The sequence below is a fragment of the Pygoscelis adeliae genome, unplaced genomic scaffold, assembly GCF_000699105.1.
Source record: "Pygoscelis adeliae isolate BGI_AS28 unplaced genomic scaffold, ASM69910v1 Scaffold386, whole genome shotgun sequence".
NCBI lineage: Eukaryota > Metazoa > Chordata > Aves > Sphenisciformes > Spheniscidae > Pygoscelis > Pygoscelis adeliae.
The window spans coordinates 2,934,192-2,959,163 of NW_008824940.1; the positions used below are offsets into that span (position 1 = coordinate 2,934,192).

Sequence of the window (24,972 nt, forward strand, 5' to 3'; positions counted from 1 at the left end):
TAGGAAAGGTATTGTAGTAATGAAGGGAAAAAAAGCAACTCTTCTCACTATATTCTGATATATTCTGGATAAAGGAAATGCTTCCATTTACTGGATACTTTCGGTTGCTATGATACGCTCAGTTTGCATATGATGCCAATTTACAAAGAGCTGCAAATATGAAAGATTATGCTGAATTTAAATATCTGGAAACACCAGCTTTCTTCGTCTCTCCACATATGCTGTTTGCAACTGCTATATTTTTCTGGGAAGCTCGTAAGTAATCACAGCAATTTATCATATCTAGTATGTTTATCACAATACTGTACCTTTATCTGTTCTGCTGAAAAGCGAGGCTGTCAACAGATAGAATTAAGTGTATTTTCCTGTCCCGGACTGTTAAATCCCTCAATCAAGTTTTTGTTACAGTCATCTAGGCTAATGGTATCACTGGACATCTTGGAGTACGTAGCTTGGCCCGTGAAATCCAAGAGATCTTCAAGAGCCTTGGCATTACTTGTCCCATTTTGGTCCAAAGAAACACCAGGCATGAGTTCATTCATGGGTGAATATTCAGGGATAGAGATAAGTTCTTCTTTTGAAACCGGGCTATACAAAAGATAAACAAAAGGAAGATGCAGAATAAGAGGTGTGTAACTTTTCATTTAGCAACAACCAAACTAATCTTCTGACTGTCCAAAAACTACTACTTATCTTAAGGCCAGCTGCAGCAAGCCTCTACGTAGAATATGTCCCCATCCAAACAAAAACAGGTTACCCTGTTCAGGATGGAAGGTCATACTTAATCTATGTTACTTAAAGATGAAGGTTTGTGGTAGCTGTGTGATGTGAACACTCACCTCCTAAAAACACATTTCTGGTAGTTTACTGCAAACTCATTATTTCAGTCCCTGCACCATTCCCTTACTTAAATGTTTATTGCATCTTGCAAATTATTGTCCTGACCCTGCAAACATTTACCTAAAGCACTCACACTTCGCAACTTAAAAGTTATTTCTTACGACCTTATGATACACTTCAGACATTAAATATCCTAGAATTTAATTTAAGAAGTGCTGCTACCAGCCGACGCTTTGCCAAGACTAGTAAGGCTAGTGCATTTCAGTTTGGAGAAGAGAAGGCAGAGGAAGGATTTCGCAAAGATTTCTAAAACCATGAAGGAGTGGTGGCTAAGTTGAGGGCAAAACTATTGCGCATCAGATGCTGCAACACAAAACCTAGGGGGTGCCCAATGACACTAGTAAGAGACTGGGTTTAACACAGATCAAAGAATATAATTTACCTAGTAGGACTGTACTGCGGAGCTTCCTGCCAGATGAGGTCCTGGATGCCAACATTATCAGCAGGTTGAAAAAGGAGTTGGATAAACTCATGGGCAACAGGCCCATCGGTGGGTATTTCAAAGGGCAAGGCAGAGTTGTACCCTCTAACGTCCCTAATGTAACACTTCTGCGTGGTCTCGGATTGCAGAAAGTGGTGGGCTCAGGTGCTCTCCCTAACTAGTTTGTCTTACTGATCCTCTCTGAGACCAAGTAATGGGCTAGATGGACTTCTGGTCTGTCCCAGTAGGGCATTTCTTACATATTTATGCAGATTTACTGGAAACACTGAAACGGTATGAGAGGTTAAGTTGGCTTGCTGATTAAGGAAGCACCGTATAAAAATTCCATGTTTAAAATTCAGAGCTAGCTTTCTCATAGCAGCCTTAAATTATCAACTTCCTTCTTTCCTGCAAGTCCTTCCACCAAATTCCAACAGTATTGAATACACATGAAGTTATTTACTGATTTCCATACATTTGTTCCAGTTAAGTACTGCAAATTCTAAATTAATTATTTTCTTTATTCTGTTTGTATGGAAGGAGAAAAGCTCACACATCATAGCTACGCAGTCTTGACACAAATAAAAAAAATGGTGACATCTGACAATATCTTGTAGTAGCTACTTTCACAGAACAATCTGAAAGGTTTGGGCAAACTTGTATGGAATCCGTAAGTAAGGACTGTAGAAGGATTTCAGAGCCCTCCCCCCCCCCGCCAAATACGTGAGAGTGAGATGAGGTTCTGTTGACTCTTGTCTGAAACAACCAATCTGCATCTTGACAGGAGTGGAGTGCACCACAGTAGACACCTGATTGCCACGTTGCGGGGTAGGTGAGAAGTAAAGCAGCGAAGTATTAACAAGTGAAACAGAAAACTTATTGCGTGTCTAATATGAACTCCACAATTTCTATCGGTAGATACAGTCTGTACCTCACATCCATGGACTGAACCTCATCTGTTGAATCTTCCATGCTGTTGGATTTCCCATCAACAGCTTCCAGCTGAATAAGTCCTGGAACTGACTTCAGTCCATTAGCAACTACATCTTGGGAAGGGATTACAGAGGCAGCACTTTCTAAGCTTTTATTTTTCAGGCAGGTTGCCAATCCATTGATCTCTACAAAAGAAGGTTAGAAATTATGCCAGTAGCAACTTCTTTCTTTAAATAGTTTTAAAAGAATCACAAATGCTTTTAAGTTATAGATCAAGTAGAAAGGAAGACTGACAACACAGTAGGACTCAGTTTCATTTACAACTCATCATACTATACTGTCAATCCTCTTTTTCACTCTAAAATTGCTCTTTATGCTCCATCTTTTGAGATTGAGGAAACAGGAAGGGAAGGTGGTATCTTTTATGTCACATACTAAAAGCCTTAGCCTGGGGAAGTAAACAAAATATAGATAAATGCCAGATATGTATATTTTCTTTAATAATTCTTTAAACACGTGCTTTTTTCATCAAGTCAAATTAAATTAAGATTTGGAGCAATGCAATAAAATTAAATTAAGATTTGGAGCGATGCTATAAAAAGCTTGCAAGCTTGGTTGTGTGCAAAAATTTTCTACCTACAAAATTTGAAGGTAGATTGCAGCAACCAAACCTACTGGCAGACTGGAACTTCTCATTTACAGAAATACTATGTCAGGTACTAAAAATGGAGGAGGAACTTTCTTCTGCTTCTGCTTGCGTGGCAAAACAAAGCTGAGTCTCCAATTTCTTACATTTGTCACTGACGCAAATGTAGCTGTAGAGATGAAAGCAAGGAACCTGTGATAATACACAGTGCCCTGTCTGAGATTACAAAACTCTGAAAAGAACTAACTGTGGAAACAGGTCAGAAAAAATAAGGCGATTTTTACCCGGCTGGTTGAGAATAAGGGCCTTTGGTTGCTTTTCCACATTCAAAGTTGATGGTACCTCCAGTTTTGGCTCTTCCTTCTGTAACCAAGTAATGAGTCAACTGTATTAGACAAAGGACTGTAACCTTCATGGAACTGATTGGACTAGAAACTTGAGAGACTGCCCAGGGCCACCAGGTGGTCAAAGGTCATCGACAGCAAGAGAGGATTCCGCCCCCCCCCCTTTTTAATCAGGTATAGGATTTTTTTTGTTTTTTTTTTTACTTCAAAAAGAAAACATTCTCTGAAAGCAACTGAAGAAACAGTTTCCTTAGTAGAAAACTTAGAATAGAAGTGAAAACTTGACACTCTGTCACTTCCTAGCTGGACACAACTGCCTTATTCTCAATCCTACATTCCTGGCAGGCTCAACACGGACAGCTCAGTAACTACTTCACTGGCTGGTACAAAGCAGGAGAAGATACATCACAGCAGCAAACATTACAGCTCCAGCATCCAGGAACAGGCTCTTGCCACCTTGCTAGATAGTGAGGGAGGTAAGTCTGCAACAGTTGTGTAAAACTGTCTCTGTAGCAGCAGCACACGATAACTGACACAGCAACAGTCATTCTCAATTCAAAATGCAACTACAATTTAGGTATAGAGCGTATCTAAGTATACCTACTAACATGGAACTACTCTAGAGTTTAATTTTCACATATGTGTTATAAAACAAAACAAACGCCCCCTGCAACCACACACTGTTTCATACCTTTATTTCTGGTGTTTCACTCCTCCTTGTTCTCTTCATTATTTCATCTATTCTCTAGAAATCAAAATAAATGGGAGGATGAGAAGGCAGACAGGATATTTAACAAAAGAGACTGCTAAAGGAGAAAAAAGACAAAAAGAAAAACTTCTCTAGTCATGACCCTGCCTGTCCTGAAAAAGGGAGAATAAATAAGAAACATAAAGAAAACAAAAGATAGAAAACACCTGGGAGCTGGCTTTCACATATCAGTCTCACAGAACATGACTTTCTCAGTAGATACAATTTAGAGACAAACGTTTTAATACCAGGTGTTTGCAGTTATGAATTGTGCTCAGCTCTGGAACAAGACATTTATTTAAAACCAACAGCCATTGTTTTCATCTAGTTGCTTTTCCAACTATTTCCAAATAGTTCCTTTAAAAACAGTTAAGCTTTTTGGAATGGAAGAGTAAAATGAAATACCTGAAGTTATTCTTGCTGGAAATGTGTAGGGCATTACCCTAAAATACTTCTGTTTTCCTCTTTGTTCATTAAAAAAAACCCTCCCAACAAACCTTCTCTCTTTGCACTAGTGTGTGAAAGGAAACTATTTCGAATTTAAAGATACTTTGGTTTGGTACTCTAATCTGCAGCTGCAACACACCTCCAGCTCAGTGGTGAACAGTAAAAAATAACATACTGGAACAACATACATGGAAAGACGACCTTTTATAACCAGGCAGAGATTCTGCAGCTCTGCAGTTGTTCTCTCTTTTCCTGCCACAGAGCTGCAGACAAAGCTAAGTTATGCAGCTCCAGCCATTTCCTTGTGCAGTAATGGCCAGGCAGCCCTGCTGCCTCTGCGTAATGCAACCAGAGACAAGCCAGGTGGCAAAAAACCTGTTTGTTAATCACATTAACTTTCTCAATTAATGACACGGAGCTTTTGTTGTGTAAGTTTTAAAACAAAGTCACTCATGTTCCCCAATAGTCTGTGATGTCCTGGGTTGGGCGGCATTCGACGTTTGCCTTGGCATGCCGTTCCCTGTTTGTCTCGGGCATTTAACTTTGTGGGCAGAGGCTAATTCTATGTTTGTTCAGTGCCTAGTAGAAAGTCGTTTGCCTTAGGCAATTCCACTTCGTTACAAATTTTGATGCCCGCTTTCCCCTAACATGCAAGTAGCAAATACTAAGTTAGGCATAAATATCAATCCGTAATCCCTCCAGATTATTATTTCTAGATACTATTGTGTACTTCCTGGGTTATGTATTTAAACAAGAAATGAGATAATTCTCTCAAATGAGATGCAAATATCTACCTTCTTCCGCTCCAGCCTTTCTTGCTCAATTTGCTGCATGATTTGTTCCCTTTCAAGACGAAGTTGTTCAGCTGCCTCACGGGCTTTGATTTCTGCTTCTTCCCTCTAATCAAAATGTGTAAAATATGATAGGGCCATTATTTATTTCAGGCAGATTACCAGATACTATAGAGTACTTATTTATATGTATATATAAATATATGTATACATATATATGTATATAAAGTTTCACATTCATGTTTGAGATGGTACCTGTTTCTCAAGTTTGGCTTGGAGCTCTTTTTCTTGCTTTTCTTTTAGCATTTGTTCTTCCTCAGCTCTTCTCCTGGCCTCCTCTTCTGCCTTTTTTCTAGCTGCTTCTTCTTCACGTTTTCTTTCCTCCTCCTTCTTACGAGCTTCTTCCTCTAGACGAAGTCTTTCTTCTTCTACCTTTCTTTTCTGTTCTTCTCTTTCAAGCCTGCAAAAATATAACAGTACGTTGAAAAGGTTTCATCTTGTTTAACATGAATCCTATTGTATGTATGGCACGCAATCAGCAGTAATTGACAATATATGCATCAGCGCACAGTTTCATGAAAAACGACAAGATACAGCAAAGAGGTTGAGCACATGCCCGGAATTCAGGTTGCTATCAAACTTTGATTCCAATCTTATTTTCACTGCCTAAAGTATTTCCTAGAAATTATAGTTTCCCTTGAAAAAAAAAAAGTGTCAAAGAAAAGAGAACATTTCCATTCTAATTTCAATTAGAACTTCAATAATAAAAACATCCCTCTTCTCCTGTACTTCACACCCAGAATGCTGGTATCTACAAACAAGCAAGTACTTTCTTCCTTTGTTTCAGCCAAAGATAAACTGATTGGATAAGTAGCAGCAAACAAAGTCCACGAAACACAGTGGTACACTAGAGTGGGCCTAAACTCCACCCGTGTTGTTCCCTGGCCCACTCAGGGACATCATGCTCCTTTGTCACCACATTCAAGGGCTGCTTTGACAACTGATCATTCTCATCCTCGCATATCAGGGATTCAGGACATGTTTCCAAATTTCCCCTCCCCCCCCATGTTTTCAATAAGAACAGACAAAGTTGAATTTAGACATGCAGAGTTAGTGATTCAATATTAGGGGCTTGAAGGAAGGGCATGATTTGTTGACACTCGCAACCAGCATCCAATGGGGAGAACGACCTAAAAGCTTGCTCCCAGAACAGAGCCAGAATTTCACTGCTTAGACACAGCAACCTTCATCATGCCCATGCTTTTAAAGCCCTTAACTGCCTACAACAGAGCTGGGCAGGGAGATAAGCTTCAGGTTAATTTGTTGAAGGATACAAGCCTTGCCATTTAAGGCATACGTTACTACCGCAAGACTGTTTCTTCTGTGTGAACTAGCTCGTTTAAAACTGCCTCAAATATTTTTTTACAAAATAAGATACTTCAGGTATCCACTGCAGTGTGGACATACCTGAAGTATTTGGATGAGTAGTAAGGTTCTTCAGGCTTCTTAAAGAGGCCAAATTATTATTTTTTAACTTCACTAGTCATAAAGACAGCAAAAGACAATAATGAACTACGGGTCCAAATTGAAAGAAATTAACACTTACATGTAAGCTCCCGCCTTGATTCTAAAACCACCACAGTTTCAAGCATCTTCAGTGATAGGGGTTAAATTATTAGGTAATAATTTTAGGTAATAATTTTCACAAATCAACAGAGATACCTCTCCCGTTCTTCTCTTTCCTGTCTCTCCCTTTCTTCTTGTTCTTTTTGCAGGCGGGCCTGTCGTCTTTTTTCAGCTAGAATTTTTGAGGCTTCTTCTGCATCAGTTGTTCCTGCCGTGATCTTCCCTGGGAGAAGACGACCATGGGTGGAAAGTTAGGCAGGGAACTGAGAGCGCCCAGCACTTCCACACTCAAACAGAGGCTAAAATGGGCCTGGTTCACGCTGGTATGACATCTTTGCTTTTCAAAAGCATACATCAGCATTTTCAGCAGATAGAGTATGGGATAGGTAAGGACATCCCTGGATTTCAACATTTTCACATCCTCATTAACAAGTGTTTTTCATACATGGGTAACCCTGGTGAAAACTATACATTTACTGGTTCTACTATGTACCTTTACACATTCTCATAAATCCATGACTGAGCAGCTTCATAAAAAGAACAGTTCATCACTGTTTAAAAGCCTCACGGACCCACGATACCTTGCAATTTATTCTTGCAGTAAGACTCACCTTCGCTATTTTCAGTTTTTCCTGCAGAAGGCACATGCTTCTCAGAAGCCACCTGGCCTGCCTCATCAGTGCGTGCTCCCGGGGATTTCTGATGACTGACATTTTCTTTCTCCTTGTCTGCTTTCTTTTTAGGAGTTTCCTGGTTGAGATTAGAAGTAGCACGATGCTTCACAGGAGAAGCTGGATATTGTTTGGCGTTTTTAGGAGACTGAGGATAAGTCTTTGCAACTGTCCTAATGAGGGAAAACAAAAATCAAAGCCAGGCCATTCATTATGCAACTTGGAATCAGGCTCTGTCTTTACGTATATCATTCTTTCTTGTCTCTGGCTACATAGTAATATCAGTTGTTTTCAGCAGTTATCCCTGCTGAAATGCAGTGAATTGCCATGCAAGTGCAAATGATCACAGAAAATTCTCATTTAAAAAGACCAATAATACTGTCCAAGTTGTTGGAAAGAGATATGACATCATGTACTACCTAAACCCAATGATTTTCATATGGCCATTTCATAACAGCTTTGTCAACATTACTGTATTCAGTAGTCCATCTCAACATTTAAAGCAAAGCTATGGCTGCTTTCTCTCTGCAGCAATTATCATGAGTTGCAATGTGCTGCTTTCATGGGAATACAGCCTTCTCAAACACGGTCTTTTTGTAACAGTATCTGATTTTTAAAATAGCACCAAATATTACTGTATACCAAGGTAAAGCTGGGCACCACAAAAAGAGACAGAACTGACCAAACCATTGTACAGTCAGCTCCACTGTTTCAGTTAGCGCTTTAATCAGCACCAACACAACAGATTCAAGGCTCAAAACTCAGCCCCTGCAACCTTTCACACGGCTGCACTTGTGGTGATGGCAATGCACAGCAGCAATGCAGCTGATGGCTCATTTGGCTGTTGCATACTTTAGGTGAAATGATAACCCTGACGTCATCTCTGGGAAAGCAGAAGGGAAAAAAGATACTAGATATTCACTGAAAATATGTGCACATTAAAGAGAACAGAATACAAGGAAACATAAAACCACACGCAAACACCATAACGCCAGTAACTAGCACTAAATACTCGTAACATCAAGAAAGGCTGGGCTGTGTGACTAAGTGGTACGGAATTAAAGAGATTACAATCTTAAAATAATGATTTATGTGAGTCCCATTAGAAGAAATAATGCTACATTAAAGTGAACATTACACATGTAGTTTTAACCTTCCTCATGGATATGCAATTATGATAGAAATGTATTATCCCACACCACTGTTTTCATCTACATGATATAGAGTTTCATATACTACAACATGTTTTCTGGACTATACACTCATTCTGGCAGACCACAAGCATGAAAAACATGGACAGTGGCTGAAAATTAATGGACTAGAGTGGAAAGATTTGTATAGGTGCAGCTACAGTATTGTGTGGCCAGAGACTATTATAACCAGAACAGCATTTGCACTACAGAGAGACAAAAATTAAATGTCTTTCAACTCCTCCCCAATTCAAGAATTCAGGAGAAGAAAGGGTTATTTTCTAACATATTATGCTGCATGTAAAAGAGGTTGAGACACCAGAATACAGGGAGCTCATTCAGAGCTGCCCAGTTTGTGGGGAGGAAAAGACTGCAAAACATCACACCACCCGTACTCTCTTACTCCCACTGAAGAGCCATCACAGACTCCAAAAAGCCCTTGGGCTGGTGGAACAGTAGCACCCAGCTAAATTTGAAGTTCAGCTCAGGTACCCTCTGCCCGCAGGCCCAAGAGCTCCCTGTCACCTCAGGTCCTCACCCTTGGTCCTTGCCTGAACTAAGCTGTAGGCACGCCGGTACCCAGCCTCCTAACCTGCTGACCCTGCCCTGATGTCCTGGCTTGTCCTTGGACCTGCCTCATTAAGGCCTTTACTGGCTATCACTGGACTCTTGGCTGATCCTGGTCACCATCGCCAGACCTGCCCTGGTCACTTCTTTTGTCTTTTGTGGGATGGGGTCCTGTGGGTGAGGTCCCTGTCCTTGTCTGCCCTGCTGCCACCCATGGCTCCTGGCTTACCCTGCCTTGTAGGGCAACCTGCTCCTGCTGCTCCGTGACAGAAACAGGCTTTGGAAGACGTGGACAGGCAAGTCTGTTTCCAGGTCTCGTAAAAAAACAGCAATGGGAGAAGCCAATGAGATTGGTTGGTATTGACCAGGTCTGGTTTTAGCATTGTCTTTAGTTTTCTCTTTAGGATATAGACGGATTCCCAGGTCCTCCTAAAGACAAAGGCAGAGATTTCAAGGCCCCACCTACTTATGTACATCTCATATGTGCCTCACCATTACAGTCATTTCCAACTGCACCTCAAAAATATAACGTGTAAAGAAAAAGCAAACAACCTTTCTTATGCTTCTCTGCAGCACAGAGGATGCTTCTTGCTTATCAGACACTTCTTCAAAGCATAGTCCCTTCTTGCTTTCTTTGGTTTACATTTCCAACTTTACCACACACTCCTTGCAATGCTTTTTATTTAACTTGTTGTGACAGGAGGAGCAAAACAGTCACATAACTAAGGCTGAGTCATTTTCAGTATTAGCACAGAAGTAATTGTTCTCTAATAAAGACATGACAATCAAATTAAAAAGGTTGGTAGGAAGAAGTCTAGTCATGACAGCCATGTATCTTGCACTGCATGGGAATTAGAGCAGACAGGCTGCACAACTTACTTGTTGGACTAGAAACATGTGCTGAATCTATTATTTAAGTAATGAATCTTTGAACTTTTAGACCTACAGAAATTTTTTCTTACTGGCTGTTCTGCCAGAAAAAACAAGAAACAAGTATGGCTTTGCTTGTTTTAAAGCAACTAAAAGGGAGAAGCATATAAAAGACTGATAACTGCAAGGACGACAGTGTAGTGCGAGGAGTGAAAAACAGAAAGCCCATCAGAAATAAGAATACTTTTTCAGAAAGTTTAAATCATTTATTGGATGCCAGTAGAAAGTATTAAATGAACACTGTTTTCCCCCTTGCATTTAAAAGATATTGTCAACTTAGCATCTTTAACATTCCTAGACACGGACAGAATTGTTACTGGAAAAAGCCCACTCCTTCTAATACTATTTAAATTATGCTACTTTATACCAGAAAGGGCCAAACTTGACTGCGAAGATAGAAAAATGGGATTATTAAGGGAAAATGTATAAACGCTTGCGTAGGGGTCTGCTTAGGTTTAAGAAGTGTTTTATTTTAGCCTTGGAAGAAAAGGAAAGGGATGTAATGAAACCCTGGTAAGAATGTGGGAACGCAGAAGTGTGCCTGATGAGGATCAGAGAATTAAGGCGACAACTCCCCAAAATCTAAGAAGTGGTAGCATGTTAGTTGTCTGAAAGTTTGCTCATCTCAGTCACTAGATTTTACAGGGGAATACAGAAGTACAGGAAGCATCTTCCTCCCTTCCAGGAGGTCTTAGTTTTCTTACCTAACCACCCTGTGTTGACATGGGGGCAGCAGCTTCTAAGAAGCCATTCCCATCATGAGCCCCTACATGCACCGCAAGAACCTCTACCAGGTCTGAGGACCCACTGGTCCTTAAATTACAGTGGCTCTTATTTAATTAAAGGAGGGATAGCCCATACTGCAGAAGAATGTCTCAGGAAAAGCATAAGAGGGGTTCTGAGCTTACTTTTGCTAAGCTTAGAAAATAAAGTGCATGTAGCACATATGAGTCAGGTCACACCCATTTTTGTCCATAAACAGCAAGGGAGAGAACAGCATGCTTTCTTGCAAAGTCAGGTACGTGACAGGTCATCGGTTACAGCGGGTCAGAAGGCTGACTTTAAATCAGAAATCTGCAGCAATGCCAGAGCTGCATTATTTTTTTCCCCTATCTCCCTATTAATTCAACAAAAGCTCTGCTGAAACCACACCAAGGACTTGCATGTTCTCAAGCCTGCTCTCTGAGATTGCTCTGATCACAAGCTATTCCTGGATTCTGACATTTTTGCTCTGCTGTGATATTTTCTCAAAAGCAGTTTTCTTTCACTCTTAGTTTTGATCTATTCTAGCCAGAGACAGATTCATTTCTCTTCTACATTTCTTAAAAGAGCACAAACTCAGCATAGGTCTACAGAAAAGTTATTCTGATAGCTGCATTATTACAGATGTTTTCAAAATCTTGAATTGGCCCATTCTCTAGCTAACTGCTGAAAAAAACTCAAAATAGTCTTGATCCAGCATTCTACCCATTGTTTTTATCTTTCCAAGACAAAACAAAGATCAAAACTAGTAAATGTAGCACATATCAAATAAAATCTAAAACTAGGTCACTGCAGGACATAGAAGCTACTTCTGTGAGGAATTCACCACATGCAGGCACCTTTCTAGTGGGTCATTTTTAAAACTTTAAAAGTTTGGGATTTTTGTACTACTTTAGGTTCGTATTTCATTGGTATTCTGTAATTTGACTGAGCATGCGCATTTCTGACGTCAAAGTGTGTCCCAATGGCTGCAGTGGAACGTCACCCAAAAAAACCACCAAGTTAGGGGTTCAGTTAGTGAAACTGTGAGCAAAGGACAGCGACACAGACCGGCAACTGGAAATGAACCGAGAACCACCACCCACCAGCAGCGCTGCAGTCCATTCTCCCTTCCCCCCCCGCCCCTTTCTCCTTCTCATGAGGTAATGCTTTGGCAAAATAATGTAACATAGAGGCTTGTCAGAGCTTTCCATTTTTATCCACTGGCTTATACTATGGCTTATCTGAAGACACTTAAAACTAAATCCTACTTCCTTGATTCAGTCAGGTCCCATTGATTTCAAAGGGACTATTTACCCAAAGACGTGTGAAGGACACAGGCTTTATTGCTTTGCCAATCTATAAAATAGGACGCTTACCTATTCTCTGAGGGATACCGCAAGAATAAACTGATTAATGTATAGGTCTTTGAAGACAAAGCATAAAAAAAAAATTTACCAAAAAAACTGGTATTATTGATCTTGTGAAAGATCTGAAGAACAGGAGCACTTTACGCAATCAGTATCCAATAGCAATTGTAAAAATAACAGATAATTTCTCAATTATCCCAGCTCTCTAATCCATTAACTTTCATCTTTGTCAACTGACCCACACTGGATTCAAAGCAATAGTTTTAGGTTTCTTTCTTGTGTGACATTTCTTGATATATTTAGTTTTTCAAATATCTTCAAGCTTTGAATGGCTTCCTTGCTTTTAATTATTGCTCAACATATTTTTTTTTTCCCCTTTTCAGGTCCATATTTGTTCACTCATTTTGTCGTGGACATTATGTTTTGGGCTGATATTTTTTACTTTCTCAGTAAAATTTGTACCTTCAAACATTTGTATTTTATTTATGTAATTACTGCAAACCTATTCCGCCATCAATCACTGTCTCTCTTTACGTTGAAGTTTTATTGTCTTGTTTGAGCCTGTTTCAGTTACTTTACCATGATAATAATTAGTAAATAATGAAATAACATACAAAGACAACAAGCAACTACCACTCACAAACCAAGATGATGACTGTGAAGGACTATAACTAGTACATACCAAGAAAACTTGAATGTCAAGTCACATACTTTTAAGAAGAAAAATGCATACAGCTAATTATCACCTAAATCACTGGCCATACTTGATTCTTTCCTCAACAGCTTTCAAAGTTAAGGTGCTGTGCAGGATCACTAACTACTAATGCTGTACAATACGTATTCTTATTTCTTCCAGGGTATTCTTTTGGCCATATGGTGTGCTGGAAGGAGAAAGATTAAACTTGTAAAAGATTGTCAGGTTTGCAAGGAGAATGAGTATATGTCTACATATTTAGTCACGTTAAAATTATACTTAAGTTCCACAGTTAATTTTAAATGAAAAGGTAAGATTATACAATCTAAAGGAAGGTTCCAAAAGCCTGACTACCTATATTTGAATCCACTGACCAGCCAGATCGTTATCTGGCATTTGAGTTGTATGAAGAAATGCATATCTTCATATAATAATATAATATGGTGATCAGGACACCTTTTTTATTTTATTTTAAATTTCTGAGGGGAAGTTTCGAGAGTGTTGAAGCAGAACTGTCTTTCTGCAGTCAGTAATAAACATGGATTTAAACTCTGTTTACTGTATCTCTCGTAAGGTCAAGGAGGGTGTTCTACTTGGGCCATGTTAAGATTAAATGCTCAGTAATACATTTCTAGCAGTAGTCAGAATCAGATTCTCTTGAGGAAGCGAGGGAGGAAAAAAGAAAAAAAAAAGAGGATAACTACTGTGGCTCACAATCACAGAGAAACCCACCAGTAGGCTTCTTAATTCCTCCCTACATCATCTGCTTCTTCCCCTAAAAACAGTAGTTTACATTCCTTACAGGCATGAAAGCATTTTACTGTAAAAAGGTTCTCATAACTCGCACCTCTGGGAAAAAAGTCTCCATCTTTGCCTAACCTTTTACGGAAATTAGTGCTACAAATTAAGACAGGGCATACTTTTTTCATGAAGCACTAAATGTCTGTTTGTTTCATGAAAATCTCCCCCCCGATGTCTCTATGATGAGCTATACCAACCTTTGCAATCTCTGTCCATCAAGAAGTGCTTCACTCTCAGCAATCCATTTCCCACCAATCATTTTGCTTAACTAAATATAGCTCTTGGTATGTCTTTTATACTGGCTGAGTAAACTGAAAGACGCATTCTGAACAGGGAATATCAATACTTACAGAATAATATACATTTTTATAGCTCAAACTTTCCTCTGTACATTTTGGAGTGCCACTAGTCAGTGATCTGCTCAAAATTATAACGAAAAAAGCTGATTGTCATTAACATTTCATATCATTCCATTCTTCACAAAATTTACGTAGTTCAGAATCTGACATTATATATATAATATTGAAGGTTTGAGAATTTGTAGCCCTATAATACGAATCAAGAATCCCAACTTCTCAGTTGCATGCAAGGGGATGTCTAAAACAGAAAGAATGCCCAGAGTCAGATAGTTTCCTGTATTTTGTCTAACGCCAGATTCACACACAAAATCATCCTCCGCTAAAGGGCTATGCACTCAGAACTGAAACAGAAAAGGAACACCAGCTAGTTTTTGAAGCAGAAGAAATTTGTCAGAAAGGAGATCACCAGACTGGTTCAGAATGTGGCCAGGTTCAGATTAAAAAAAAAATAAAAATAAATAAAATCAGACAAAAGGAGATAACTTTCAAGACAGAAGTGGGACCCATGAACAGGGTCTAGGGGAAAAAAAAACCCACAAAAATAAATTTAAAAAAAAAATCAGACAACTACTGTAGACCATGACTACTTCAGCATACTTCTCCTTTTGAGCCAGACTTAATATCCTCTTCTAAGAAAGCTGAAGACACGGTTGCTTAGTGAGTTGCAAGCTGTGGTACACAGACTACAGTTTTGAGTGTCTGCAAAAGACAACTAAGAAAAGCAACTCAATTGCTAGTAAGCCCAGATATGCTGTAGGACCACAAATCTGCATGAAAAAAAGCCCAACAACAAAAAGCAACAAACCCACAGAGGTCTGCAAATAAGCAAAGATTAAAACCGATGGTTTAGATGACGCACAGTTAAGTATATTTACGGAACCAGATGGTCATGCCAGCAATAGGAAATGCATATTAAATGCTGGAACTTCTAGTTAGTACTCATGTTCTGTGCATTTCTTCACATTAGGCAGTTTTCTCAAAACCAAATAAAACAAAAGCATGTTTAAAAAGAAATGTTAAATAAAATTTCACATGAATTATGAAATGCACCGTGATAATTTCAGAAGACTGAGAAAAGGCAGAGAAGTGTTTCTAGTGACCACTAACACAATTTTACATATATTATATCTGTTCATCTACATCCCTCTCTCTCTCCATCTGTATATGTGTGTACGTATAACTAAAATTAACTACATTTTACACAACTCTTCAAAGGAAGTTCCTCAAGAATCTATGCCTCCTTTATAGGTAACAAGAGGCTCACAGCATATTAGACCACTAATAAGAAAGGCATACTTAGGCGTCGCAGGTGATGCAGATCTTCTGGACATGGCAGCAGGAGAATCAGACCTTCTTAGAGGAGATCCCATAGCAGATGATGAACCAGGTGTTGCGGGTCGCTTCTCTTTCTTTATCTTCTCAGTCTAGAAACACAGTTTATTTTAGTTTCCATAATTAGGACCAACACATCAAAAATGTATTCGATAGTTTTATTAACAAGATGGCATAAAACAGATTTGTGTAACATATTTAAGATAAAAGGTTTTTAAACACCAGCTCACAACTGAGGTGCATAGTTTTTTTATTTTACATAGACATAAAAAACCCCAACCATGTCTTGCATGGACATAGCTTACAAGTTGCAGATAAGTAACACCACAGCAGAGCCTCTCCAAGAGTTCTTGGGAGGGGCGGTGGCACTGGATGGAGTTTTCAAAATCATCTGTATGCTCCTGCAATGCCTCTTAAGACACGGTCAGTAGTGCACCCAGGCATCTCACAGCGATGCTGCTGGATCTAACACTGTGAATCATACCTAAGAAAGACACTACACAAATCTTTAGCTCCCAGCTTTGGTCCTCTCACTTGCATCTAATTTAGATGGCATGAATCCCCCTACTATTAACTATTACCAGACACAGCACCTTACGTGAATTTTACAGCCCTAGCATAAATTTTTTAAAACATGCCTTATATTGTGTAGACTCAGTGAAGGTGAATGACTTGCCTTTGCTTTTCTGGAAACTACAGTGGGTCAATAATGCACCTTTTAAGCAAACAGCATTAAAAATGTCCACAGAAAGAGTTAAGCAATTGGTATAAAACAGAGGCATTGTCAATATACTTGGCAAGTTTCCAAAATACGTGAAGCTTGCTAATTAACCAGCAAGACTGGATAGTCATACTCAGTAGAGAGATCCCTGTTTGTCATCCCCATTCCCAGAAGTTACAGGCAAGTCCAGAAACATACACCAGTGCCAGAAATTTCAGTTCCCTGAAAATAAAGGTGTTGCTGTTCCAAACACCAGTGCTCAACACTGATTCCCAGGAGGAGGAAGATACTAAAATGCTGCTAAACAGGAGCAGGAAAGCAACAGATGCATGCAAGGCTTACTTTCTTACTGCTGTTTCTTACAACAGAAACATTATTTTTATGAATGTAAAGGGAAAGACAACAACGAGAAGCCGCATCAGTTTACCCAGAAGTGAAATCAAAACCATTGCAAACCCACCTGAGTAACTTCAGCTGCAGCCGCCCCTTTCATGGCATCGGAAGTGGAGGGTGAAGTTGCCTTCTTTCTGTCGGTGCTTCGGGTGGGGGAAGGCTTGTAGGGAGATTTAAGAGGACTAGCTGGTGCTACACGAGGACAGATATGGAATACTAAAGAGTTATAGTACAATAGCAAGAGCAAAAGGGAGCACAGACAGAGAAAGTAAAGGAGAGGAGAAAACAGCATACTTTTATGTTATGATGTTCAAAGGTAGTTTTCAAGGTTTTTTTAAAAGTGCTTCAAAAGATGTCATTATATACACATTCAGCATGGTCCCACGTTTACTAAAAATGCCTCAACTGAAAGTAACATTTTTATAGGTCTTATTTTTTTAATATCATGTCTAAAATATTGCTCTCTTACTCATATACCTTTTGAATCACCTGACTACGACCATGATTCTTTTTCCTTCTGAAAAGTCCCGCTTCCTTTGCATATGATAAAAAGAGTAATCAAACAATTCTAGCTGGGTGACTTTTGAACAAATACTGCAAAACAGGAAAGGTGACAGAAGAGTAGGGAATTTTTTTTTTTTTAAAGCCTAAACATGGCAAAGGCTCCTAAATACCTTAATTGCTTTTCAAAATATTACTCTTAAATTAAAAAAAAAAAAAAAACAACCAAAAGCCCCCCAAAACAAACCTAAACTAAATGGTGCTGTAGGTATTTCAGTTATTGTTACTTGTGGTAGACATCAATTTGGGTGCAACACATGCATTACAGCTTACAGGGCAACTCCTTCTGGGTGTTTTTTTCTTTATTTGCAATATGAACAGGTTTTTTTTAAAATGGGATATTTTACTCCCATTTTTGTTCACGTTGCCTTCTAAGATGAAACTTTCACATACATATAGAACAATCAACAGAGTATATGCTTTATTAGTAAGACAGACACTAATTGTAGCCATCCATGTGACAGCGTGTTTCCAATCTTATTTGACTGAAGTCAAGAAGGATATTGGCTTTGGAAAAGCAGTAATTACGCTCAAATGTGAAGGAATTCACATTTCCAGTACTTTTTTTATTGGGGGCTTTCCTATAAAATTTCTTATGAAGCCTTTTTGTATGCTTGTAAGTTTAACTGGTCCTGTGTATTCTTTGACTGGCTTTCCAGCAAGTTGGCAAAAGTTCACTGAATATTAAGAAAAATGTTCAGAAACTTAAATGCTGCTTAAGATAAGTATTTTTACTTCAACTGTAAAAAAAAATTTAATTATAAGTGTCCAATAACAACTGTTTGCCTGAATGTCTTGACTCAGGGTGACATTAATAATGCATTGCCCTAGAGAAAGAGTCTTAAATTGAGACTCCTCATTTCTAAGCTTACAGAAAATGCAGGAGCAGAGGAATTTTGACCCAAATATAATGACATGAGGCACAGTATGAGCTCCTCAAAAGGAAGAACCCTCTTTCTTGTTCAGGAGGCTACTTCTACGGAGAAAAATACATGACAAATGGGAGATCTCCCTCAACCCTTTTGCTAGCAAAACTACTGACAAAACCGTCAACGGCCACTCTGACTATTGGTGCCGTTTGCAACCTGTGCTACAGCCTGACTGCCTTGTGAGGAAGTGACAAGAGGACGCTGGTTCAGAGAACCGTTCCCAGAATCAGCAATCCTGTTTCAGCTCAAGGAAAAAGCAGTTTGCAGGCCAAATTGTATCCTTGTCAGACGTGCCAGCGTGCTACTTTAAAGATCCTGCGGTGGAGAGATAAAGCTGGGAGTTTACAAACAAAACGGGTGGGGAAGGGCAAAGAAAGTCCCTACTGATTTCTCCAATATCAAATACAGCATGGAAAACAACATCTGTAGGTGGCCCCAGCAATTCACCTCAAAATTTTAAGGAGAATATACTCATCTAATCTCGAGTTGGCTTTTGTTCAGTCTTAGCAGTAGTTGATCCCTGGACAGTAAGTAAACTGGGAATTTTCTCATGGGCCAAGTACTATATGACAACATTTCTGCTTCCAACAGATGCTGCTTTTAATGTAGAAACAAGGAAGCAATTTTAGAGCCATTCAATATCAATGTCCCTATGCACTGTAACAAAGTAGTAACGCACAAAGGAAAGTAGGCTTAGTTTGCAATTCATTTTTAAATAGCTTTGTATTAAAAGCACAGATGCAGGACCTGAGCCTATTTCAACCACGGTGTACGAAAATACTGATCATAAACATGATCAGTCTTTTACCGTCTAACTAGTTTTATCCTGATAATACGCTTCCTTTTGTAGACAGGCATTTGGGTGTGGGGTTTGGGGTGGGGGGTTTTTTGTTTTTAATAAAAGTAAAAACAGCTGTTAAACTTTCGTCCTTGTTTCAGCAAACGCTATGACCAGGTATAGCTTTATAAGTAGGAACTACTCTGGAAGTCAGGCATGCCTAAGTATTAGCAGGACTGGAAACATTAGTTTTGTAGATGCTTGCAAAATAAGGGTTTTATTAGACTGCCATTTACAGATAGGAACAGTAACTATCAACCCTAATTTTTAGTTTCTTGAAGATCAATAATTTCTGGAACTGAGACCTTCCTGTCAGTGGCTCTGTCTAAGTATCATTTTATATCTGTACACACACATATATATATCAAAATACACGTGTAGTCACTCAGTTAAAGGCAAGAAGTAATTTAACAGCAAAGAACTGGAACCCTAGTAAAAATAATTAAGGCTCAAATGGTGCACTGGGATTTTTGTCCTACATACTATTTGGGTATGAAAGGGGATGACAATATATCAAACAAAGCCGCTGAGAGGTGTCACACACTGGTCCAAAAACCTAGTTCTTAAATGAATATATTCAGTTTTCCATTGGCTTAGGTTTTAGTGATTTTGTTGATTCAATTTTTTGTTTTTTTTAAAGCTATGTTCTTTTTAAAAAGACATCCAGAACAAGACAGACAAGATGATGTGTTTTTTCAAGCCTTTAAATACACTGCTATCATGAACAACTTAGTTCATCGTTGATTTTGTACTATCATGTAAATTGTCATTTGGTTCATAATACTCCGTTTCTTTCAGCAACTACTCAAATGCAACCAAAACCATACCTTAACGGTTTCAAAGTGAGCAATTCACATTTTTACCTGGATTACTGTACTGCTCAGAAAGCATTAATGTACTTCTGCTTCTGGCTAGAGATGACTGTGTGGGAGTCAGCAGTCGAGAAACAATAAAGTTTTCCATTGGACTAAGATGCATGCGGTGAGCTGAAGGATGGGAGCAAATAAAGTAAAATTTAAAATGCAAAGAAATAAAACAATGTTACATTAAAATAACTGAAACAAAATGATGAAATGATTAAGTTAAATGAAAAAAAAAATCCTGAAGTTCTTGAGATTTAAAATATTTAAAGATAATTTTAATTACCTCTGAAAAAAGGTTTCTAGTTTCTCCATCATTTTAAATTATTTTCCCACACATACAATAAATATAGTAAGGTTAAGACCGTGCTGCATTTTGTTCTTACACAGAGGCATATTCCCTTCTGCAAAATGGTTGCTTTCATGACTCAGCATGAAAAAGGTTTGCCTTTTTCCCCCAGTAGAATAGGTGAAACGTTTGGTATAACAGCGCAGCTACTCACTAATGTCCCAGCCATACTGGGACTGCATTTAAAATCTGCAGTCTCATCGCATTATATAAGTCTTATTTATACAATATGCCTGCATTCCTTCGTACTCCATAAATATAAGCGTCAACTATATACGATATTCATAGATGTTCCTATTACATGCATATACATATAGCCATCTATCATAATAACCTCAAAGCTATTGATGAGTTTTCATTAAGCAATTCAGAAATGAAAGTAGATTGACCTTCTTTTCATTCTAGAAATAAGCCTTCGTTGTCACTTCAGTCAATTTTTTTTTTTCTTAGAGTTTAAAAGAAGAGGGGAAAAAGGAAGAAAGACACACAGAACCAACTGAAAAAATCCAAAGGGTTCACAGTGGGATAAACCCTTCAGTCCTCTCTGTAGTGTTTAGTAACCATTAATCCCGAAAGATGATCATCTTTTCCTGAGCCTCTGATGGATCAGGGTTTCAAATCAAATTAAAGGGCTCTACAACTCTGGTCACCAGATTGAAGTCTCCCAGGTGGCTCATGGGATGTACTTCTGCCCACGGTACAACCCATGTCTATTGTCGAGCCACATGTTTGGTTTGCTTGTTTTTCATTATTTGGCTAGAAGACCACAAACTGTACACTTAAGGGAAATTGCTGCAGCCACAGCATGTGCTCACAATCCTGTTTGCTGGAGTATCAAAAATTGAAAAAGAATCAGTAAAAAAACCCCACAGCGTTTGTTGCTGGCCTAGGCTCTCCAGCATGGCAGCAGAGTCTTGGGACAGACAGGCTGCAGAACTATTTCATTGTATTAACTTACAACCCCTCAAATGTTTGAGATCTTTTGAAGAATAGACATAAGCGAGTTACACAGCTATATGGACAAGAAGTGCTTTAAGCAGAAGGAGTTTATGCTGGTAGGAGACCAGCATATTCACTTGCCTCTGTCGGGGGAATGCGTTATTGCCGCTGTGGAGGAGGAGAGGCGCTTACTGATTGGCGATTCCATTTGCTTTGGCAGATTCATTGTAGAAGCTGAAAGTTTGTCACATGCTGCAGAGAGACGCATTGAAGATATTTGTATTCACATCACAGTGTTGATAAACTCCCAAAATTAACCTCATGTTTGTATTCCTGGCCCTTGCCACTGATCATAGCACTGAATAAGGCATGAGGTAAGTTCTTTCTAACTGCTGGAGGACCAGCATTTTATAAGACATGATTTGGGATGCAACTTTTCTGCTTGTGAATTCAACATTTCAGTTTTACAGTAGCCTATCTTTTATACTGCCACAGGCAAATAATTACATATCAGGTCAGAATGAGTGAAGCCATCCTCATACAAGATATTCAATACCAGCACAAGCAGAAAGTTACCTAAAGAAAATGAACAACTGCACATATGACAACTCTGAACTCCTCCCCTCCACTCCCCCTCCCCTCTACTTTCAGTCTGGAAGAGCTGGGGTAGAGCTCAGGTATTATTCTAATACAAAAATGAAATAATCAACATTTGTGCATTTGCACAATGAGAACTGTTTTAATGACTGATCTGGCACCAGCCATTTAGCTTTATCTTTTTGTGTTAGAAAAATTATTTTTTCTTCTTTTTTTTTTTTTAAAAAAAAGCTTCTTGGTACTACCTCAAGTAGTTTCTTTTTTGTTTCTGTTATTTCTTCCAAAATACTGTTTGACAAAGTCTGTTTGAACAAATATCTATTTCCTACCTTGCCATTTATTCAACGGAATGACAGAAAAATGTTATTCACATATTACTACAGTGTACTACTATATGACGATCACTGCATGATGCTCAGAAGCTAAAGGTATAGATGCTTTGTCCCTTAAATTTGAATTTTCTTTCTTTCAAAACAAAAAATACTTTCAGCTAAAGACTTATATGCGGCCCTAATTCTACAGCCCTTAAGTTACTGCATCCCCTATTACATCCATCGAAACGTTGCCTCAGTGGGGTCTGCAACATTTGCCTCCATCTACTACAGTAAACAACACAATTCTCTACATTCGCGTTTTTAAAAAAGCAGGTACCATGCTGGTATGCTACAAAACATCAGTTGCACATCCAAATCTCTCTGTACATTAACAGCAATTAGTACAAAAATTTGAATCTGTTTGCACAGAAATAATAGTTCTGTGAGAGCATGGCCAGGACATTTAGTGTGCATTCTGTGGGAGTAATATTCAAGCCCAGCTCCTCCTTTGGGGGGAGAGAAGGAACCTAGTTCTTAAAAGCACAGGCTTCATTACGTCTTCAAAATGCCAAGTACATCTGCAATCAAAATTAGAAACCCTGTATGCAATCCATTCTTAATTTTGGAGCACTCATCTACTTCACAGTCCCTTTATAATAAAAAAGTCCTTTTATAATAAAAGAATAAAGTCCTTTTATAATAATAATTTAAAAAGATAACTGAACAAAACAAAAGAAAACAAAATGCGATTGCCTAAACAACATCAACTACTTGAGTTTGTTACAAATGGCAGCTTGGCCAAAATCCACTTCAGGAGGCTGAAAATACAGCATTGGCTGTTTATACCAAATTTGCTTCTTTGTGAAATATTGCAGAAAAAGGCCCTTGAGATGGAAAAAGAGGACTGTTTTGATGAAACATTACACATTTTCTCTTACTGTGCAACTGAAATTTTTTCAACACCACCTGCACGTGTGCCTGTCCATTAGAACTGTCAAATATACGGGTAATTTTATTTACACACACACACAAACACAGAGCACCCACAGAATTAACAGAGATGAGAATCTGAGCAGTAGAAGTCTACAGTTAGTGAGAAAACCATGAAATGCCTCTACTGTGCTGGAATGCAAGGCATGCACTGCTCCTCCATGGCAAAATTAAAAGGAAATTAAAAAGACATTTGGTCCACATCGCTAAGGGTAATGCCGTAGAGTACCAGACTGAAATAATAAGAAAAAGGTTAGGAAGGACAAGATCAGTGGATGGATTACAGTGATTAGAACAGTTATAAACGAGACATGATGGTACTGTGATTCTCTGAAATACCATTGAAGGAATCAGCAGGAGCAGTAGAGGTCACAGGGTCTGGAGGAAGGGTGTTGGCAGCTAAACCTAGAACAGGGGGTGGGGTATTTTCTGATTCACCTACACAGCAGAGAAATCAGAGCAAAGAGGTGAAAGAAATTACTGAATAAGTTGGAGGAGCTGGAATTAAGCATAAACTGCATCACAAAGACAAACTGGTTTCTTTCTCGAAGTATAAAAGACTTTTTATTATCATATATATTCAATTTCCTGGCTTTTTTGGATGGCATACTGTGAAAACTATGATGCGAAACAGGGTTTGCCCTTTTAGAGTTATGTATTTTTACACACTGTTTAAAAGAGAGTAACCGTCATATTTCATCATCACCCAAACATGGATATTTTTCCCCATAACATCAGTTTATTCAAGCCTGACAAATTTAAATAAATTATATGATTTAAAACAGAAAACATGCATCTTTTTGAAATATAAAAGCAGTACATGACTGATTATGTAACAAAAAGAATTTGTTCTGAAGCCAAATCAAAAAGAGCAGCAACAAAAAGTATGTGGGGAAAAAAACCAAACTATTTTAAACTGCACACGCTGCATAGTCATCTAGAAATTCCCATCAGGTTTTTAGAAGTACCAAACAAAAAGCAGATCATCTTTTGCAAGGCTTAGACAGCACTCAGTCCTTTGGTGAATATTAAATTTGCTAACTGTGTGCGTGGGAAGACAATGCGGGGGAAGAGAATAAGGGAGAGAGAGCATAAATTTTAATTTTAGCATTTAGCATCCTCCAAACAGATTCTGGTTACTCTATTAAAATGATCTGCATTCCTAAAGTTCGGAGTGACCTTTCTCCCCAGAAGGTATTAGAGAGAGGAAGCCTGGCAAGCAATTACAAAGCATTTATTCACGCCCCAAGGCAGTAGCCCCTACAGTACCACCCTAACTATAAAATGCATCATCCTTACCATCTCCACAACCTCATGCATTTTGCACTTCAAGATCTGCAATGCAGGCAGCCTGTTTCACTTACCGTCTCTCCCTCCTGAGCCTGCAGCCAGTGCTCCTCCCCACGACCATCGCTTCTGCTTCTGTTCCAGCTGCTGGCTGCGTTCAAGGGACCGACGCATCATGGCTTCTAAACGTTCCTGGTTATATTGGTACAAAACCAGAAAGCAAATCTGAATCAGTTCTTTGGGGGCTTTTCTTTCCTCCTTCTGAAACCATGCTAAAAATACACAGTTCTCCTGTTGCTCCACGCAAGATGATTACAGGATCTTGTTTGCAATAAAAGAAAAAGGACTGAATAAAGAAGGTATCAGCACACTACCTACCTCCAGATATGTGTATCCTTTGTCTGTAAGCCACTAAGGTCACTACAGAGGCCTAAGTAAATAACACAGGTTGCATCACTGCCTAGCATCTGCTCCTGCTGGTGAGGCTGCTGCTGTGCTCAGGACTTAATTTGTATAAGAATAATGCTCGACAAGCATTAACTCCTTCTTGTCTATGCAGACCTCGAGATTTTTTTTCCATCCCTTTCTGAGCACAGCCAAATTGCTGCAATGCCAGTGGCTCCTCCTAGCCACGCGGATAAATGATCACTTCAAACCCAAAGTAGGTTACTTTGCAGGATACC

The 24,972-nt window shown here is 38.9% G+C and overlaps 1 protein-coding gene across 1 annotated transcript in view; it reads right to left on the reverse strand.

The window, feature by feature from the left end:
* Positions 1-338: 338 nt before the first annotated feature.
* MAP7D2 (MAP7 domain containing 2) overlaps positions 339-24,972 on the reverse strand; it is a 58,218-nt gene continuing 33,584 nt past the window's right edge. Inside the window, exons 4-16 of the mRNA XM_009325503.1 lie at positions 24,367-24,481; positions 23,342-23,440; positions 21,243-21,353; positions 16,693-16,817; positions 15,476-15,603; positions 7,468-7,700; positions 6,953-7,079; positions 5,486-5,690; positions 5,234-5,338; positions 3,936-3,989; positions 3,185-3,263; positions 2,253-2,439; positions 339-588 (exon numbers count right to left, since the gene is read on the reverse strand). Of these exons, the coding sequence (XP_009323778.1) occupies positions 339-588; positions 2,253-2,439; positions 3,185-3,263; positions 3,936-3,989; positions 5,234-5,338; positions 5,486-5,690; positions 6,953-7,079; positions 7,468-7,700; positions 15,476-15,603; positions 16,693-16,817; positions 21,243-21,353; positions 23,342-23,440; positions 24,367-24,481 (1,818 nt within the window). The remainder of the gene's footprint in view (positions 589-2,252; positions 2,440-3,184; positions 3,264-3,935; positions 3,990-5,233; positions 5,339-5,485; positions 5,691-6,952; positions 7,080-7,467; positions 7,701-15,475; positions 15,604-16,692; positions 16,818-21,242; positions 21,354-23,341; positions 23,441-24,366; positions 24,482-24,972) is intronic.